Source organism: Ambystoma mexicanum, chromosome 11 (assembly GCF_040938575.1).
Source record: "Ambystoma mexicanum isolate Mex_15411 chromosome 11, UKY_AmexF1_1, whole genome shotgun sequence".
Classification (NCBI taxonomy): domain Eukaryota; kingdom Metazoa; phylum Chordata; class Amphibia; order Caudata; family Ambystomatidae; genus Ambystoma; species Ambystoma mexicanum.
Genome location: NC_090934.1, coordinates 386,474,969 through 386,495,988, shown reverse-complemented (window position 1 = coordinate 386,495,988; position 21,020 = coordinate 386,474,969). Strand labels below are relative to the sequence as shown.

Here is a 21,020-nt window from a genome sequence, read left to right as displayed (position 1 = left end):
TGCCCCACCCAACAGGAAAAGTAGTTCCAAACAGAAGAGGATCAGAGGCTCAACTGGCAGGCAAGTAAGCAGCATGGTCTGCTGCAGGTAAGTCCACCCGAGCATTATGAGCCCGGCGCTTCCAGCGCTGGGACTGGGCATATTTATGAGCCTGGTGCCACTGGCGCCAGGACTGGGTCCAAAAGGTCCCAATTGGGACTGGTTGGCACTCGGAACCTGGGTTATGGATCTGCTTCCAAGGGAGTTGGGAAAACCCTGACCTTTTGGAAGCAGAGATCATGACAACACCTCAGCCACACTGGATTATATTTTCGTTTCACATTCCCTTCTTTCATCTATTGATTTCTACGAAGTCTACAGAACCAAAGCCAGTGATCACAATTTGCTGTCAATGAACTTCGCGTCAGCAAACACTGAAAAAACTCTATCCTTTTGAGTTGGAGGTTTCCCGAAACTCCTCTCGAATCCATCTCTCAGCAGCAAACATCATGGATATCTCCCGGAAATTCGACGAGACAGATGTCAACAGCATAGCTTCACAGATTAGGCCAGACTATCTCCCATTATTCGTGAAGTATAGGAAAAAACAAAGAAACCAAGTTCCAACGACAGAATACAAGACCCATGAATACGACCTACAAGTGGTGATGAAAAGAAGAGTAGTCCGCAAACTGAGACGTCTGGCCAAAGTTTCTGATAACAACAAACAAAAAGAAACCGCCATCGCGGCTGCAAAATTATACAAAACATGGCTGAAACATCATTAAGCAACAATGTACCAAAACGACGCGGAAAAAATGCTGAACATCCTAATGTATAAAAATTCAAAAGACTTTTGGGCACTGATCAAAAACAAAAGCACCTAGTCAGCTAGCCAACTAGCAAATGTGATACCAGAGCTGACTTGGACTTCCTTCTTTTCAGCCCAATTTGCTCCACTGCCTGAAACAACTGAAGAAATCACTTTCCCTATGGTGACACCATGGGTTGATCTCACAGATTGTGACTTGTAAAGTACCCTTGGCTTTTCTTCCCCTGTGCACACACTCTCCTCACCTGAGTCTTCCGAGTCGATGGTCTCTTGAAGGCCTCGACGTACCAGGTAGTCTCTCTCCTTTTTAAGGTGCGTGTGCTTGTCACGGATTGAAGCCACAGTGACCGCTGGGTAAGAAACAGCGGCACCGGGACCTTCCTTCCGGAATCAAGCCAGAAATGCAGGGAAAAACCCGTAAGGGAAAAAAAACCCTGATCAGAGGTGCCAAGACTCTTGACAGGTGGCCGGTGGTTCAATAGGTGGTAAAGCAATAGGGGATCTCCAACACTGAGGTAGTAGCCCTCAATACGTCCAAGTCCAATGGTAACACCAGGCCGTACGAGCTGACGGAGAAGGCAGCAATAGGAGGCTGCGGAAGTAGCAAACTCTTCCGAAAGGGTCTTCAGGGAAACACGGAAGTAGGTCCACAAACTGCCTGGCCCAGTAGAAGGAGGAAAAATGAAGGTAAGTGGAAGAGAGCGAGAGAATATGAGTGAAGGAGCGAGAGCGAGAGAGAGAGACCGCTGGAGGAAAAAAAAGGCACAGCAAGCGCCGCTCCGGTAAGCGGCGGAGAAAATGAATAGACGAAAAGAGCCGGGTTCCGAGGACGGGAACACCCAAAAGTGAACACGAAGAAAAACTCCTCTGGAAATCCAAGGCGGGAAGTAGAGGACTAGCGAGGGACCCAAAGTCGAGAGATAAAGAAACAGTGGGGGTTGCAACGCAACGTCCTGCCGGGAGGCGGGGTCTTAAATACTCCCGGCAGCGTTGCGTACCGTGCTTGGAGCAGGCGGCAGTGAACACAGAGAAGGGACTAAAGCACCCTTCCTCTGTGGCTCCTCAAACTCCAACGCGGGAGTAATCGCCAGTCACGGCGATGTGCGTGACTGCGAATGACAGTATGCCCCCCCCCCCCTAGAGTGCAACCAACCAGGCTTACCCGGGTGCAGGCGATGGAACCTGGCCAACAGCTGAGGGGCATGTACTTGAGAAGCCGGCTCCCAGGAATCCTCCGATTCCGGGTAACCCTTCCATGACAGGAGGTATTCCAACCGACCATGAAGAAACCTAGAATCACGGACGGCGGAAACCTCGTATTCCTCTTGGTCGGTTACAGTGACAGGAAGATCCCGGTTGAGAGACCGGCGATGTGGATCTGGATAGTAAGGTTTAAGAAGAGAGGCATGAAAGACAGGGTGTATTCGTCTAAGAGATGGAGAGAGTTGTAGACGGAAGGCAACAGGATTGACCTTGGTGAGAATGGGGAAAGGGCCCAAGAAACGTGGAGACAGTTTAGAAGGTCTTGTCCATCTGGGAAGGAATCTGGTGGACAACCACACCTTGTCTCCAGGTTTCCATGAAGGTGCTTCTCTACGATGCTTGTCAGCTTCAGCCTTGTTCCGCCGTCTGCTATTCTCCAAACTTAGTAATGCGTTGTTCCTGGCCTCCCGAATATTCCTTAACACCTCTTCGGCGGTTGGAGAGTTGGAAAAACTGGGCACCTTGGGCATTAGGTATCGCGGGTGAACTCCGTAGGTACAAAAAAAAAGGGGAAAAACCTGTGGCAGTGTGCCTGGAATTGTTGTAAACAAATTCCGCAGTAGGGAGTAGAGATACCCAATTCTCTTGATGCTGAGATATGAAGCATCGTAAGTATTGCACCAGAGTCGCGTTAAGTCGTTCCGTTTGGCCATTAGTTTGCGGGTGGAAGCTAGAGGAAAGAGCCTTTTCTATTCCCAATCGAGTACATAAAGCTGTCCAGAATTTAGAAATGTACTGACTTCCTCGATCAGATATGATCTTGTCGGGGAGGCCATGAAGTTTGAAAACATCTCGAGCAAATGTCTCTGCCATCTTAGTGGCAGAAGGGAGTCCCGGAAGAGGAGAGAAATGAGCTAATTTGGATAGAGTGCCCACCGTGACCATGATACATGTGCATGACTCGGATTCAGGAAGCTCCACTATGAAGTCCGTGGAGATGAGTCCCCACGGGCGAGTCGGCATCTCTGCTTGGGTAAGAAGCCCTAGGGGCTTACCAGAGGCATATTTGGCTCTGGCACAAGTCGGGCAGGTCTTCGCATAATTTAACACTTCTCTCCTGATGTTGGGCCAAAGAAACGACCTCGAGATAGTCTCCATTTCTGTGTCCGCCTAGGCGTGAGTCATGACACCATTTTAGGACTTTCCGGCGTAGCGGCCCTTCAGGGATATACCACCTTTTCTTGTAGAAGACCCAACCATCCTTGATTTGGAAGGGGGAAGTCAGAGGAAAAAGAGATATGAGGTGCCTCTTGTGCGACAGCAGCCTTGACTTCCTGAAGGAAAGAACCCACTGTGGCTAGGATCTGATTTCTGTGAAACAATGGTTCAGTCTTGACCACTGCTGATTCCGAGTGAGAGTCCTTGCGAGACAAAGCGTCAGCTAGACGATTGAGTGACCCAGGGATGTACGTGATCTGAAAGTTGTACTGAGAAAATAGGTAGGCCCATCTAGCCTGCCTGGAGTTCGAACATTCCATGTCCTGTAAGGCCTTCAGATTCTTGTGGTCGGTGCGAATGAGGAACCGATGACGGGCACCCATGAGAAGGTGCCTCCATTCCTCACGACAACTTCATTGCCAATACTTCTTTCTCCAGAACAGAGTAGTTGAGTTGGCTGGGAGAAAGAGTCTTCGAGAGATAGGCGACAGGATGTTCCATCTCCTTGATAGTCTGAAGTAAGACAGCCCCAACCGCTATAGCGGAGGCGTCCGTTTCCAGAATAAAAGGAAGTGTTTGGTCGGGATGTTGCAGAATCGGGGCGGAACAGAAGAGGGTTTTCAAGTGACAGAAACTTTCTTCCGCCTCAATGGACCAAGAGAAAGGATAGGCCGTTTTCTTCAGGAGACGAGTGATGGGAAACACCACCTACGAAAAGTTGGGAATGAATCTCCAGTAGTAATTTTAAAGACCCAAGAACCTCTGGACTTCCCGGACGGATGTCGGGGCTGGCCAGTCGAGAATGACTTGCACCTTGTCGGGATCCATAGTGATCCCTCCTTCTGACAATGCATAGCCCAGATAGTGTACTGAAGATAAGGCGAATCTGCACTTCTCCTCCTTGACCATTAGATTGTTTTCCTTGAGCCGCTCCAGAACTTGTCGTACTTGTTTGATGTGCTCTCATGTTAGGGGAATACACCAAGATATCATCCAAATAGATGATGACAGAGATGGAGAGCATGTCGGAGAACATTCGGTCCATGAACCTCTAAAATATCGCTGGGGCGTTCACCAAACCGAACGGCATTACCTTGTATTCAAATAAGCCCAGGGGAGTACGAAACGCGGTTTTCCACTCATCGCCCTTGGCAACCCGCAACAGATGGTATGCGTTGCGAAGATACAGTTTAGTAAAGACTCGAGCACCTTGCGCAGCCTCGATAATGTCCGTGATAAGGGGCATAGGATACCGGTCACGGACTGTCACCTTATTTAGGCCCCTGTAGTCAATGCAGGGTCTAAGGTCGGCGGAATCTCTCTTCTTAATGTAAAACAAAGGGGCTCCTGCTGGAGACTTTGAAGGTTGGATGAGACCATTCTCCATGTTGGTATCTAAGTATCTCTGAAGAACCTGTCTCTCGGTCTGGGTGAGAGCGAACATCCGTCCGAAAGGTACCAAGGCATTGGGTTCCAGATCGATGGTACAGTCCTCTGGCCGATGAGGTGGAAGTCTGGCATGGAGGCATTCCTGAAAAACTTCGGAAAACCCAGAGCAGAAGTTGGGTAAAGCATGGACACCCACATGGCTGTTGGAAAACACTTTGACTGGCTGCAGATCAGCTCGACCTTCCAGTGAAAAACAGTTGGATGCGCAATATGGGGAACTGAAGCTTATCTGATTCTCGGTCCAGTTAATCAAAGGATTGTGTCGACGGAGCCATGTGATGCCCAAGATGATAGGGAAATGGGCGGCCCTGATTATATCAAAGGACAAAACTTCCTTATGTTGGTTGACAGTCAAGGATAGATCCTCAGTGGTATGGGTGATGGGACCTGAAGACAAAGGCGAACCGTCCACACCTTCCACCTTCTGACCTTCTGCCCGTGGGATCCTCCGGAGACCCACCCTGGCTGCCCACGTGGTGTCAACAAAGTTCCCTGCTGCGCCACAGTACAATAGAGCCAGTGTTTCCACCTGATGGTTTCCGAGGTTGAGTTGTACGGGAATCACCATTAGTCTGGAGTCCTCTTTGGATTCGGGTGAGGTCACTGACAGAGAGACATAGGGACGATGAAGATTTCCTGAAGACCCCCGGTCGTTTGTCCCTACTGACGCCGAGGGTAGTCGTTTCCCGACCTCTTGTTTGGAAGTTCCGTACAGTCTTTGAGGAAATGTTGATCTGATCCGCAGTAGGCACATAGTCCCTTCTCTCTTCTGCGACGTCTTTCTGCTGCGGACAAAGGCGCCCTGGTAGAACCAATCTGCATTGGTTCTTCGGAAGAAAATGTTAGTAGAGCGACCAGGGAGAACGTGTGCAGAGGTGTCTGGGGTATAGCCAGGGTTTCTTTGCTTGCGACTTTCAGACCTTCTCTCTTGTAGTCGGTATTCAATATGAAGGGCAGCAGAAAGCAGATCTGAGAAAGTAGGAGAAAGAGGGGATCTGGCCAACTCGTCTTTAATTTCATCCTTCAGTCCTCTTCTGAAAATGGCATACTGCGCTGTTTCGGGCCATCCTGCTCCGGCTGCTAATGTCTTGAAAGAGGAGATGTATGACAAAACATCTAGCGAGCCTGGTCTGACATCCAACAGGTCTTCGCAGGCTGTAAAAGAGCTCTGGTCGCTCGAAGGTCTGTTTGAGAAGATTCTGAAATCCGGAAAAATCCTGCAGAATGATGTTTCCGCTAGTCACCAATGGTGTGGCCCAGGACAGAGCGTTTCCTGTCATATTAGATATTAGGAAACCCACTCGGGCCTGGTCTGTAGCAAAGGTACGGGGTCTGAATGTGAAATACACCAAGCATGCTTCTAGAAACTCCTTCACCTTCTTGGGGGAGCCATCGAATTTCCCAGAGGACAGTGCCATGGGTGGCAATTCCGAGGGAGTCGGTTCCCTAGCCGTTACCATCTGTTTGAGCAGAGCGTTCTCGGTCTTGACTCCTTGTAGCTCCTGGGACATGGCCTGGAAAGCCTTCCATAACTCTTGGACCTGTTCCTCAGCTGACATCGTAACACTCTTTGGCGTTGCAATCTGTGACTTGTAAAGTACCCTTGGCTTTTCTTCCCCTGTGCCCACACTCTCCTCACCTGAGTCTTCCGAGTCAATGGTCTCTCTCCTTTTTAAGGTGCTTGTGCTTGTCACGGAGTGAAGCCACAGTAACCGCTGGGTAAGAAACAGCGGCACCGGGACCTTCCTTCCGGAATCAAGCCAGAAAGGCAGGGAAAAACCCGTAAGGGAAAAAAAACCCTGATCAGAGGTGCCAAGACTCAGTGGTTCAATAGGTGGTAAAGCAATAGAGGATCTCCAACACTGAGGTAGTAGCCCTCAATATGTCCAAGTCCAATGGTAACACCAGGCCGTACAAGCTGACGGAGAAGGCAGCAACAGGAGGCTGCGGAAGTAGCAAACTCTTCCGAAAGGGTCTTCAGGGAAGCACAGAACTATGTCCACAAACTGCCTGGCCCAGTAGAACGAGGAAAAATGAAGGTAAGTGGAAGAGAGCGAGAGAGAGCGAGAGAGAGCGAGAGAGAGCGAGAGAGAGCGAGAGAGAGCGAGAGAGAGCGAGAGAGAGCGAGAGAGAGCGAGACCGCTGGAGGAAAAAAGGCACAGCAAGCGCCGCTCAGATAAGCGGCGGAGAAAATGAATAGATGAAAAGAGCCGTGTTACGAGGACGGGAACACCCAAAAGTGAACACGAAGAAAAACTCCTCTGGAAATCCAAGGCGGGAAGTAGAGGACTAGCGAGGGACCCAAAGTCGAGAGATAAACAAACAGTGGGGGTTGCAACGCAACGTCCTGCCGGGAGGCGGGGTCTTAAATACGCCCGGCAGCGTTGCGTACCGTGCTTGGAGCAGGCGGCAGTGAACACAGAGAAGGGACTAAAGCACCCTTCCTCTGTGGCTCCTCAAACTCCAAAGCGGAAGTAATCGCCAGTCACGGCGATGTGCGTGACTGCGGATGACACAGATCAAGAAGAGGTTTTGACCACGATACTAAAATTGAAAACATCTAGGGCACCGGGCCCTGATGGTCTCACTAATATGGACCTAAAACAACATCCTAAAGAATGGTCCTTCCTAATCTCCAAAATTTTTAACCAATGCCAGGCCAAGAAACAGATCCCTAAAACTTGGACAGAAGCACTTATAGTGCCTATTTTCAAAAAAGGAAGTAGAGATAATCCATCAAACTATAGGCCTATAGCCCTTTTGGACATTATGGGAAAAATGTTCGCAACTCTTCTTCTAGCCAGATTCCACAGATGGGCAAGAACAGCTCCATGCCTTGACGAACTCCAAACAGGCTTTGTTAAAAACGCGAGCACAAGTATCAACATTATGATATTAAATATCATAAAGGAAAAGGTAAAGAATGGCGCACCAAAAGTCTTCATCGCATTTGTAGATTTGACACAGGCATTTGATAGAATTGGGCGTCGTAAACTCTGGACAAAGCTACTAAAGTGGAACTGCCCGGGTGAAAATCTAGGACCTGTAATTGCTCTGTACACAGATACAGAGCTACGAGTTCGGCTCAACAAACAAGGCCTGATGTCAAAGCAATTTCCGTCAGAACGTGGCGTGAAGCAGGGGTGCCCACTCTCACCGGCCCTCTTTATAGCCTTTTTGGGAGATTATCAACACACTCAACTGGCAATAAGAGCTTTTCCGCCTAAAGTAGGAGACACTGCTATATCTAGAATTCTCTACGCGGACAATCTAATCCTCATAGATCAGACCCAAATTGGCCTTCAACGCCAATTTAACAACTTGGCCAAATACATTGAAGACAACAATTTGGAAATAAACGCCAATAAATCAAAAATCTTGATCATGGGAAAAAGAGTGTTCAGCTGCAAGTCACTGGTTCTTGAACAATAAGAAGATAGAGATTGTCTCTAGTATAAAATACTTCGGAATCATGTTCGACGCAACGCGCTCAGAAAAGGCTATTCATTTGGCCCCGTGGTCAAAAATAAAAACATTGACCACTCAGACCAAGCTTGTAGACCGGAAATATGGGAAATTTTCTCTCTTACCAGCGATCCAGTTTTATAAACAAAAGGTGGTTCCATCAATAACCTACGCAATGGATGCAGCTTTAAACATCCAAGATACGATCTGGCCGAAACTGGAAGGCTATCTGTGGAAAGCAGTTTTGGGCCTCCCGAAATCAACATCAATTTCAGCTATCAGGCGCGAGCTCGGCCTCTTATCAATAAAAGCTTCTGTTAAACAAAGTCAAATAAGACTTCTGTGCAAAATCATCTCTCCAGACGCTCTACCACTGTTCAAAGCAATCCGAAAGGAACTTATCCAAGGTAAATGTAAAGCGCTGAACAAATGGGAGCAAAAACTGCAAAAAATCCTGGCGGACTTAGCCTGTACATCTGAAGACTTAATCTACAACCCTGCCAAGATAAAAAGGAAAATAGCTCAGGAGGACTGGATCCAAACATGAGAGGCAGTGATGGCAAACAAATTGCTCACGCACTTACCACCGACTACAAACCAGCTTAATAGACCTTTAAACTACTGCATAAAATTTCCAGAAAAAAGGCTTCAGAAAGATTTCATGAGAATAAGGCTCAACCTCATGTTAACCCAAACAATTAAAGCTATTCGGACAAAATCCACTTCCAAAACATACAGACTATGTCCAGAAACGCAAGAGGTGGAAACTGTAAAGCATCTACTACTGAACTGCGATAAAACGGCATACCTGCGCGAAGCTTTTCTACTACCTCTAATGCATGGCGCAACGCTTCGTGAGGAGGAGACATGGTGGTACCGTTTGGTCGCAGGCGAAAAGACGAAATGGTCCACGGCAGCGGTAAAGGTTTTGGAGGCAGCTCTTAAATTAGCAACAGAGTGTGCAACCTCTCTTGGTACTCCATAACAACGTCCCCTCCTACAAGCTTTGTTCGGCCCTGCCGTCTTCCTTTCTCCTTTCCTCTTGACGATTTCTTGTAAAAATTTTGTTTTGATTACAAACAAGTAAATAAAAAAAAGAAATTAAAAAATTACGATATATTCAATATCATACAGACGAGAGCTGATTAAGGAAAGCACATGAGAAGTGACAACCAGAACAAACAAATATTTGATTCTATAAATGGTAACAATCGTACAAGAGACCATAAAGAAATGAGTGATCCTGAAGTTGAAATGCAAACCAAACAGGAATCTGTTAGGAGCTGCCGTAGGAGGCAGCAAGACAGCACACTGCATTAATGAGGCAGGTACCAAAATCTATTTGCAAATACATTCTTATGGTACCTTCTGTGTGCCTGGGAGAGTTAAATATATATGTATGACAAGATTGGGATAATATTAAGTAGATAAGAAAAACATCTAGGCAAAGATAAACCAGGAGTAGTGAAGGAAGGAAATAAACCTTAATGAAGTTGGAGCGACTTCAACCCAGCATGTTTAATCGGAGACCTGGATTTATCCCTTTGTTTTTCAGGGTTGTCAGACACCTTGGCAGATGGGCTGAGTTCAGATCTATTCCTTGAGTGGTAGAGTTTACTGGATTTGAGTTTTTGCCAGACTGGTAGATTGGAATAATTATGATCTTTGGAGGTCGATGCGCAGGAGAGGGTGTCCACATCAGAAGATTGAAGGGATTGCACAAAATCACAAATATTCAGGGTTCAAATATTCTTCGTAATGCCTTCTGGAGGATTAATCAGCATTCTTGCCAGTTCAAGCAAACCATATTTAATATCCCGTTTTTTCAGTGCCGGTCTTAGGTCCAAGAATCTTTTTCTTTGGTCTTGCGTGGATTTGGAAGAGTCAGGGGAGATAAATATCTTGTTTCCTTGAGAGGTGAGATTTTCTTTGCTGTCAGGAGAATTAGTTGAGCTTGTTGATGTCGTAATAAACAAGCAAATAAGGGCCTGGGTGTATTATTATGCGAGGCGCATTGAGGTTTAATTCTGTGAGCGCGTTGAAATTCGAGAGAAGGCGTGAAGGTGAGATTTATAATTTTTGGAAGTCAATCAGTGAGGAATAGGGTCATTTAGTTCAATATTCTTTGGCACCCATATATTCTTATATTATCCCTCCTGTTTCTATATACGAGGTACGCTACTTCCACTTGCAGGTGATGAATTTTGCTGTGCATTTGTTCTAGACCTTCCATTCTGTCTTCAGTAAAAGACACACGCTCTTCAACCTCTGTTAATCTGGAGTTGATAGTTTTCATATCGTTTTTAAATACATTCAAATCATCCTGAATCCCCAAGGTTCTCGTGTCCAAAACAGAGATGGACGAGAATTCTTCAAGTATCTTTTCCATACAGTTGTTGATGGAAGATGAATCTGTAGAAGCATTTTGGGCAGCCATTAAAGCAATTAGGGTATCAAACATAGTGAAGAAATTGAGCTAGTGGATGATTATATATTGAATTACCGTCTTTCGCTACACAGCGTCAGGCAAGAGCGGACTATAGAGAAAACTGAAGCTGTGTAGTCTCGTAAAGCGAGATGCGAGTTTGTAACCTCAGAGGAGGCCGACGTTTCTGTAATATTTGATTAAAGACAACCTTATCATTTCACCAGACGTCTGTAGGCAAGTCACGCTCACACCTCAGCCTGCTGCCAATACTGTGTTCAGTACAAACACCTTTTCTGACACACGGCCTGTGTTGTGAAGAAAAGTATTTCCCCCACAGAAGACACCCCTTTTCCAACGTGCTTTATCCAGTCAGCTAGTGTCCTAATCACAAGACTTCCCGGCTTCAGGCCCAGCCTACCTATACATCCGAGGGCAGGCACTAATTCAACATCATGGAAATTCCCCCACGGACCACCAGGGATGTTAAGCAAGTAAGTCATTGCTTGTTTCAGTGGAATTCACTGTGATACATTCTAACTTTAAATATACCAATTTATTACCACTCCGTCAGCGAGCTCAGTAACTATGCGGCCATCTTGTTTCGTCGCCGCCCACGCCCCCAGCAAATGCCTCTTTAATCCGTGCCACTTCAACCTTTTCAATGTACAGCAAAGGCGTTTGAAATTTCTAACCCAATGGGCAATGGAGATCATACCCATACCTTTGAAAATAAGGTTTCCGTCTCATGCAAAACGATAGTATCATTAGTATCATTACCATTACCTGCCATATGAGTCGTCACCCCCACAGAACATCCCTCCAAAAAAACGTATCAGTCCCACTTAAATGTCAGCCTGTTAAAACTACTGTACCTACATACTTGCCAACATTCTGTGACCAAAAAGATGTAGGATTTATCAAGTTTCAAAAAGAATGCTTAGCATAACAATGACATCATAGGAAATTACAAAACCTACATTGTTGGCACCACTGGAGTATTGTAAAATGCACAACCCATCAAATAGCACAACATGGAAAGATGCTCAAATGTTTAAAATGTATAAGTGTGAATGGTAAATTAACACCGAATTCAATTACCTAACTTCACAGAAGGTAATCACACAGATGTTACTCTGCCTGTTTTGTGCAGACATCGTGGTTTAGTGGAGACCACAACAGCAAGCATGCTGTAAATCAATTTGGACGCTGCCAGAAGTAATAGATCGGGGGCGATACTAGTGTACAGGTGCTGAAGACACCCATCTGGGACATCATTGCAATCTACTACGATTAGTGAGAAGGCAGTAATATAAACTGGTTTTTGCACCTATTAAAGAAGAAACATTTGTGAAATAATGTCACAGACATAAAGAAGCCTTCCATAATATTTGGCATTGGAAGGCACGCTGGAATAATTCCATGGTTGAAACTACCCCCATTATTTTGAAGTGGGAGATAACACAGTACGGTGCTGTGGTGTACTGTAAGGAACGTCGGAAGCAGCCACTGCTTACACTGCGTCCTAATCAGTTACAGCAACGTTGGTGTGGCTTGACGTGCGCTTCGGGTGCTTCCTCTAGCAGACGCGAACGCGTACGCAGGACGTGCACTCAGAGGCGGAGGAGAAGCTATATTTTGGGAGCGAGAGCTGCTTTCCCTGGAGCCGCAGTGGGGAATTAGACTCGCATTGGTGGCGCCATCTACCCCAGCGAGTCGGTCAGCAGGACGTCCTTTCCCCCGGCGGCAAGGAGGCGAGGTGAGGCGAAGCGAGAGGGGTGGTAGTACTACACTACTGTACCCGAGGTCCCATAATCCATCTAATAGAGGTGCGGATACTTTAGAGTATAGAGAGCCACTCCCCCTGCCCTGCGATTTGCCGCATTTCTCCCGTACAGCACTCTCGCTCCACTGACCTGTCTCGAGCCTTCTCCACTTCCTTTCACTTTCCTGGTTCCTCTAGCTCCATTGAGAGCATCACTGCCCCCACAGATACAGCACTGCAGTAGTTAGAGCAGCTTTATGCTGAAGTGGTCATTGTGCTACTACAAGCGTAAAGTGAGGGAGTAGCCTAAAATCATTGGCTCCACCTGTCCTTTCACCTGCCGTGCCTGGGAGACTGCGGGCAATGCCTTTGATCCCGGTACATAAGACAAGTCTATTATGATACAGCACTAAGATATTAGCATATGATACAAGCATTTTATAGATTGCGAGCACCATTGCTGGCTCGGACGCTTAGCAGTCTGGAGCAGCTGAATCAGAGTGTCAGTGATAAGCAACTTAATTACTTGGGTCGCTTACAGTGACAAAAGCAAATAGACCTCCACTACTGTTACTGTCACTGATGAGCCTTACTTGGACCAGGACCTACACTAACTAACTGATTGCAAGACTCCCTCTCAATCTTACACCCTCTATTCTTGAAAGATCTCTTACAGAGGGGAGTGGTAAAACATATTATGCTCACAGTTAAGAAGTGCTCTGCTAAGAGGTATAACCTTCGTAATCAGAAGGGCAGGACTTCCACATCAGGAACAAACAAGTGTAAGGGAACTAAACCTGTACCAATGTAAAAAGGCGCTATCACAGACTTTTTCTCTATTCCGGCCACACCTAACTCAATTATCTCACCGCCACCTGAGGAGAAGGAGTCTGGCAGTCACAGTATGAACAACATAGAGGGTCTAGGGGAAAGCGCAATTGACAATAATTCACTTCTGGATCTCTGCTGATCTATGCAGAGATCCTGGACCCCTTTACCAGTAAGCAACACTGGTAACCAGATCAATAGCCATCAACAACAGGCTATTGACACACAACGTGGAACATAACAGACTATCGGCTTCTCCTAACTTGGACTCATCGGAACCAGACAACAGCAGAGATTGAGGGGAAAATTGTACGACTTTGGGCAATCTGCAAGCCTTGGTTGCGTCTTTACAATTTGCATTAAACATACTGCTAAAGATGTGTGGTAAGATATTGGATGTTACTCTCACCTTGTCAGCAGGAAATACAGAGAACAATAGTCATAAGGAGCCTTAGCCAGAGTAAGGTAACGCTACTATCCATGACAGCTCGGAACCTGCGGATCATGACTCAAATGCTGCAAATAACTCAGAAGTCTATTTTTCACGTAAACAACGACGATTGGCCAGAAGAGCAACCAGAAGAAAAAAGCGTCAAACTGTGACCATAACATTACCTGACACAGCAGAGCCAGAAGAGGAAATCTCTAGACTGACTGAAGGCAGTATGCCCAAAAAGGGACAGAGAAAAGCGAAACGGAAAGCGGCCCGTGCCCGCAAATTCAATGCAGGAAAAGAGGGCAAATTGACCAGCTGGCTCATCCATGACAAGAGCAATACCTCTCATCCAGTAGATGTGGGGTATCCAGAGCCATCTCTTTGTTTAGACGAGCAGGATATGAACATTACAAATACTGAATCAGTCATCTCATTACCACCTGATAACGAACCTGCACCATCAACAATAGTGCCATTTGAGGACAATGGTAATACCACAGCCTCCCAAGGCGGAAGAACTTGCCTCATCAAAAATTTGTATCAAACCAGTGACCATGACTGGATCACCAGATCAGCACGGATGACCAGATTATACTCCATTCCACAGCTGAGAGTACTGCGATCCGAGGATTTCGAATTTTTTGTCGAACCACTGAAAGTAAGGAATGCCAACACATCGGCTCTACACTGTAAATTCTTAGCTACTGCTAATCTGATACGTAATTTCAAAACCAGCCTGAGGGAAGTAGACATGGAAGTAGATGCTGATCCCAATAAAATTGATCCGCAATGGTCAAGGCAGATGTCTAGCCCAAAAACAGAAGAAATTACAACACCACAGTTACCAAAAGGTGACTCAGTACAGATGGCAGATGTACAGAATGTTCTTAAGTGGCTTGCAGAGTCTCCTCCTGCACTAACATTAAGACAATGAGATCAAAGCTTAATATCTTTGAACTGCCAGGGATTTAGCCACTTATTAACTCCGGATGGCTCCATCCCCCTATTAACAGGACATACCTGCGTACGCCTCCAGGAGACGTGGCTTACCTCTCAGGCCCTGTTAAATGGTTACACTATACATCAGGAATTAGCCAAAAAGGGGCAGAGGGGAAGACCATATGGGGGCCTACTCACTGGGATTTTACATCCACTAAGATCCTCGCGTATCCACACTAACATGGACGAATTTGTGCTAGCGGTGGAATTAGAACTACCCGGTAAAGACATAGTGGAGAAAATACTGTTGATTAATTTATATAATCCTCCTGAATCTTCCTACAGAGATCTTATTCAGGAAGCCTGCCACGATCTGATGATTGATTGGATGACAGATGCAAGAAAAAATCTGGTAATAATCGCTGGCGACTTTAACTGTCATTTAGTGGGAGATGTGAGTAGAAGCAACAATCCCTTGCTGAAGAGAATAGGCAAGATGAGGCATGCAGGCGCTAATCCGGAGGGATTACTATGGCTCAACTTCTTTAACTTATGGAACTTTGAAATTTTAAATGGTAAAACCAGTAGTGATTACCCGGGACAACCCACATGGGGTAACACGAAATCCAGAAGTACATTGGACTACATCTATGTCAGCCCCTTTATGGCCACTTGGGTCACTGATATGAAGATTAATGACAATGACTGGAGTGATCATGCCACACTCACACTAACATTCAACTATCCAGTACAGCACGTCCGGACCAGACTTCTTGGTGATCTGATGACGAACCATGCCTCCTCAAACATCTGCTGGTCTGTCAAAAATATCAAAAGAGCTGCAGAATTCACGACCGACAAGTCAAATATGGGGCGCAATGAGCTTTCTTCTATGATCAGCAATGAGATTGAAGAATGGATTACATCATTCTCGTATAGTTACGCAACTTCCAAGACCAATATGATAGCCCCAGAAGTTAAATTCACTAATGCCTTCGACATCGAAATTAGAGACGCCAACAGAATACTAAGAGCAGAACTCAAGAAACTGTGCAAAGCTTCCATTTCATGGAACAGCTACCTGAATTTAAGTAAGAAGCAAAAAAACGCCTTCAGAGCATGGCTCAGGCAGAAACGCTACGCAGCTAAATTACTTAAATGGCAAAAGACAGTCCAAACACTTTGCACAGGGAACTCGATCTATATGGGGACTGCTGAGCATGGCAAGGGGAGACACCAATAGCTCTTTGTCTAACCCAATCGGTATAGTCCAGTGGGAGGAATTTCTGAGAAGCCGCAACTACACTGCCCCTGGCTAGTCCCAGGAGATGAAAATTTTGGGCCGACCTACTCCCCCTTTTAAGGTGACAGTCGAATCACTGATTGCCAAGATAAAAAAGCTTAAAACATTGAGAGCTTGTGGTCCTAATGGCCTGGCTAATGTTATTCTAAAGAGCAATCCAGAATACTGGGCAGAAGTACTTGAGATACTATTTGAAAAGATCTTGAATGATGGGTGTATTCCAGACTCCTGGCAGACAGCAACCCTGGTCCCGGTCTATAAGAGGGGAGATCGGTCGGACCATTCTAACTATCGATTACTCTCCAATCTGGACTGTACCGGCAAACTATTTGCGGCATACCTTCTCCACGAACTACAAATATGGGCAGACAGAGAGAAGATCCTAGACCAATTTCAATGCAGTTTTAGGGGGGGATATTCTACAGTACACAACCCGATAGTAATGGACACACTCCGAAATAAGGCCAGGACACCAGGCAATCCACTCTATATGCACTGTTTATTGACTTCAAGGCTGCATTTGACCTAGTCCCTAGGGAGTTACTGTGGTCTAAACTTGAGAATCTGGGCTGTCCCAAAGGAATATTACACTATCTCAAACTGTTACATCATAATACTACAGTCTCCCTGAAGTTAAATTCCAAGGGGAACATGACCAATAAGATCGGACAAAATCGTGGAGTAAAACAAGAATGTGTTACGGCACCAATATTATACAATCTGTTTGTCCACGATATACCTAAAATATTAGCATTGGAACACAACTGTCCCCCTAAGATTGGTGCCGCTCATTGTTTGGTCCTAGCATATGCTGACGACTTAGTCATTATGGACCACACCATTAGCGGCATCCGAAGGTCAGCAGAGGCACTATGGTCTTCTACTCAAAATAACGGCTTGTCAATCAATCTGAATAAAACCCAGATGGTGGCCTTTAGCAGCAAGAAGATACCACGAGTGAGTGTTAAAATACACGGGACTGCAATTCAATGAACCCCCTATTACAGATATCTGGGCATCGAGATTGAGCCCAAGGGGCAATATAAAATATACCATGCGTAAACAGGCTAGAATCACGCGAGCGGCCCAAGTTACAGCCCCGATATATTGTTTTTCTACTCCTCATTCTGGGTACACCATTTGGGCAGCAAGACAATTATACCTACAGGTGCTAGCACCAATGATAACCTATGGCCTTGAAGCATTACAACTGATGGATATGGGGTGGCTGCAGATTCTTGAGGGAAAATACTGGAAGAAAATACTTGGACTCCCGGCATGCATACCCATGTCCATCCTCAGACTAGAACTGGGTCTTATTTCGTGGAAATCCCAGGTACTCAGAAAAAGGGCTGAACTGTATTTAAAAATGACACTGCATACAGATAACCTCCTGCTGGCTGCTATGTACTGCGAAATTAACAAGTCCTCTTTAAATCCACTTATGAAAAAAAATATGGACTGTTACCTGGAAACGATTGGTTGGACCCAAAGACCACTAGGGGACACAACTTCTTCACTCAGAGCGTTATCTAAGAAGTCTGAATTGCACGATTGGATTAATAATTTGGCGCATCTGCAAGACCTGAAGCGCTATAAATTTGTGCAATATATGAACTACACCTTCAAGAAGCCATTACAATACTTGTCCCTTTGCCCTTCACCGCGCCTGAGACGATTTATCCTCCTGTTAAGGATTGAACAGTTTCTGGTACTGGCTATAAGTGGGATTACGAACAATCTCACCATACCTGAACGCTCCTGCCGATTGTGTATGGACAGATCTGAGACTGAAACTGGCAAACATGTCCTTACCAGATGTCCTGCTATGCTAAAAGTCTATTCTACATGCTATGTGGACTTTGTCCACAGACTGGATCATATCAGCAGCAATGACTTCTGGTTAAGGGCGATCAATGCAAGTGGACTGAAACTTTATATTGCAATGTACAATGTGTGGTTGACTATAGAGAAATTACTGGATATAACTATATAGCCATCCTACTGTCTTATTTGCTAGTTTGTATCAGAGTTCCATCTATGAACCAATAAGTGTCTGTACTAGTAATTTATCTTAGAATTTTCTTTCTAGAACAGGCAATAGATATAACATATGTAATTACTAATTAATGACAATGTATGGACTATACACTAGCCAGATATTTCTCTTATCCTTTATTGCTGTTCTTGTATTGTTTATACATGGTTTTGGCTATTTGCTTGATATCTATTCTCTAATTATTATTACTATTCTCTATCTCTTATGTTTCCTTTCATTCTTACTTTGTATTCTAGACACTGAAAATTCGTTTACATATTATTGCTACTGCCTTTCCTTTAAAAATTATTTTAATGTATGTTGTATATGATGTTACAAGAGTATTTACTTTATGTAACTGTGGAATGTGAAACGCTTATGTTAAGCTATAACACATTAAATAATAAATAAAAAAAGTAATCACACAGAGGTGGTAGGCAACGTTTGCCACTGCTCTGTAGAAGCAGCCTGGGCAGTACATATCTCTTCCTGCAGTGCAGGTTTAACACTGAATGACATGGAGACTGATGCCCTCCTCAGTCTGATAGGCAGATGCTGTGCATTGGTGGTACGCTCTGCCACTTGCCTTCATTGGTGGTTCACCTAAGGTCTATCCCAGCAAGAGTGTAGGACAGAGTCATGCAGCTGTCAAGTCAGTGGATGGGTCGGAGCCCATCACTCAAATGTATCACTTGCCCGCCCACCACACAGACGGATTAATTGCCTTTTAGTCACCTAAATTACCTGCCACTGTAAAAAGCAGTAGGGTCTGTCGCCCAAATCTGTAGGCGGTAGGACTGCTCATAAAGCAGTAACCTACTGCCTAAATCAGTAAGGTTGACAAGTATGTAAACCCAACAGACTGTTTCTACAATCGGAGGACAGCTGCATCCAGCCCAGTTAAAGCCAAACCCATTTCTCTAGAAATGAGACCCTACATCAGACATCCTCTGGCTCTTGGGCTCATCAGAATCTCCCTCTTCGTCAGGCACCTCGTACCGCAAAAGAAGTTTACCTGATGCCGCTCCCTTCATGTCTTCCACTGCCGGAACCTTTCTTTCTTGCACATCCCGGAAACACAAATCCGGACTCTGTTTGTTGACGGAGTAGACAACTTCCAGCTGCGGACCGCAGTGCCCTTGGCTTCCTTCAAGGAAATAGAAAGTGGACAACTATTGACCCGTAAGGGATCGTCACGGAATTCGCACATGTAGTTCACTTTACTGCGCTGTATTAGGTACAGGCGTGGCGTTACAAAATTCTGGCACACATTAGATCAACCTCTCAGAGTTCTAAAACTCAGAGCTATCAACCTAGAGAAACGGTCGACTGGTGCCTGGGTTTGAGATGGCTGCCACTGTGATGCTGTACATGCGCGCATTCGAATTGTGAAATGATCGCCATCTTGGAATGGGAAAAGGAAGGTTGTGCAGTTTACCCTTCTCTCTCTATATGACACTTGTCCTCAGCTATTCGGTGAATTATGGCGGCTTGTGTGAGAGGACTGCTGCGGGGGGCGGGCAGAGGTGAGGAGATATGTGCAAGGAAAGTACCATGGGGGTAGGAACAGAGTTTTTAGCAATATCATGTGTAAGGGCGAGGTGGTGATTAGAAGACTGCCAGTATGGTTAGGCATAACTCTCGTGGGTGGGCTGCCCGTTTTACAAAAGACCCCGGGCCCTGCTCCCTAATATTGCTAGCAGGGTTTGGCAGTTGTCTAGCATTTTCTTTCTTGTAGCTCTTTGTTTGGCTTGGCACCTTTGTAAGATGCATCCCTTTTATTAGGAGGTCTGCATCAGACACAGCAGCGAGAGCAAAAGGGACACTTTCGTCTGACAATTGTTAACACATTGGCAATTGATTTGTAGACGTCTCAGCCGCATTCCTCCCTACTTCCCTGTGGCTTCTAAATTTGAGCTTACTTCAAAGAAAGCAAAACATGAAATGTAAAATAAGCCTGTGATCATCTCCGCAATAACTTCTAAGGTCTAAAAAGGTCCCTTTTGTTATTTAAAATGGTATTCACAACATGAATACCAACAAGGTATATTCCTTGTCAAAAACGAAGGAGTTGATCACAAAGCCTCTTCTGCAGTCTTTCTTTAAGTACAAACCAATGGACAGTTGTTCGTGTTGGATGTGAAATGGCCAGCCAGTCCTGGCTGTTAGGGTCCCAATGTGTTGAGTTATGGCTCGTGCAATCCTGTATTTACAGTGTAAAACAATACCGTTGCTTCAGAGGAATGCACAGTTTTTGTGTTGTTGTTTCACATATAACTCCCACCTCCGATTATTCATCCTGCCAGCATACCTCCCAGAATGAGAGGAAAGTAATTGTGCACCTACCCATTTTAATTCAATGCAACACAATACTGCTTCAGTGGCATGACTGGCAATTGACTCGCAAAACTGAATGCGATGGATGAAAGGGTCTTCCATGTGCTACTGTGATTTTGCCACGTTGGGGTTTTGCTTCCTGCTATACCACAGGGATTTCACACTCTAGTGCCCAATTTAACTTGTACCCTACCATGTTTTGCTCTCAGATACCCAGTGTAATTAACATGACTGCCTCCTACACATGTCACCTTGGCCTCGAAGCATGCTGAGTTTCTCCTAGGGGACCCACTAGCGCTGGGCCCTCTCTGAAATGGCTACTCTGAACTCCAAATAGGAACTATTCAAACCCACTGTCTACTCAATACCAACTGCTGCATGCTCCGTATGTCTTCTGCCCCTCTCTGTGTTCCCCCTTATAAAGGACCCAATGCTGTGTGCTGCCGATTGCGAGAGAAATGCTTCTGTGCTCTCAAAGCAGGACACCTACAAGCAGAGTTCAGGATAAATCCCGTCTGCACCCATCAACAGATCCGCAAGCTATCTTGCATTTTCCCTCTCACCACACCCACTTCAGATCCAATAGAGTGCCTGGAAACCATGAACATGGAGGTAGAGCATAGTATATATCCCCATTAAAAAAAGAAATTACATTTGTGTTTCAAAACATTTTAACACAACATTATTTGTTTGTTTGTTTAGTATTTATTATGCGCACCGGACCCTAGAGTATAAGGGCGCAGAAGATAATAAGATGTACAGCTTAGAGCAAGGTTACAGGTTACAACGGTCATAGGTTACAG

General features: G+C 45.5%; 2 protein-coding genes across 2 annotated transcripts in view; one reads left to right on the top strand and one right to left on the bottom strand.

Moving 5' to 3' along the window:
* KBTBD4 (kelch repeat and BTB domain containing 4) overlaps window positions 1–19,075 on the bottom strand; it is a 141,685-nt gene extending 122,610 nt beyond the window's left edge. The window contains exon 1 of the mRNA XM_069623097.1: window positions 18,896–19,075. Coding sequence (XP_069479198.1) covers window positions 18,896–18,914 — 19 coding nt within the window. The 5' untranslated portion in view covers window positions 18,915–19,075. The remainder of the gene's footprint in view (window positions 1–18,895) is intronic.
* A 128-nt stretch (window positions 19,076–19,203) lies between these two features.
* Window positions 19,204–21,020, top strand: part of NDUFS3 (NADH:ubiquinone oxidoreductase core subunit S3) — a 211,143-nt gene continuing 209,326 nt past the window's right edge. Inside the window, exon 1 of the mRNA XM_069623098.1 lies at window positions 19,204–19,406. Within this exon, the coding sequence (XP_069479199.1) occupies window positions 19,364–19,406 (43 nt within the window). The 5' untranslated portion in view covers window positions 19,204–19,363. The remainder of the gene's footprint in view (window positions 19,407–21,020) is intronic.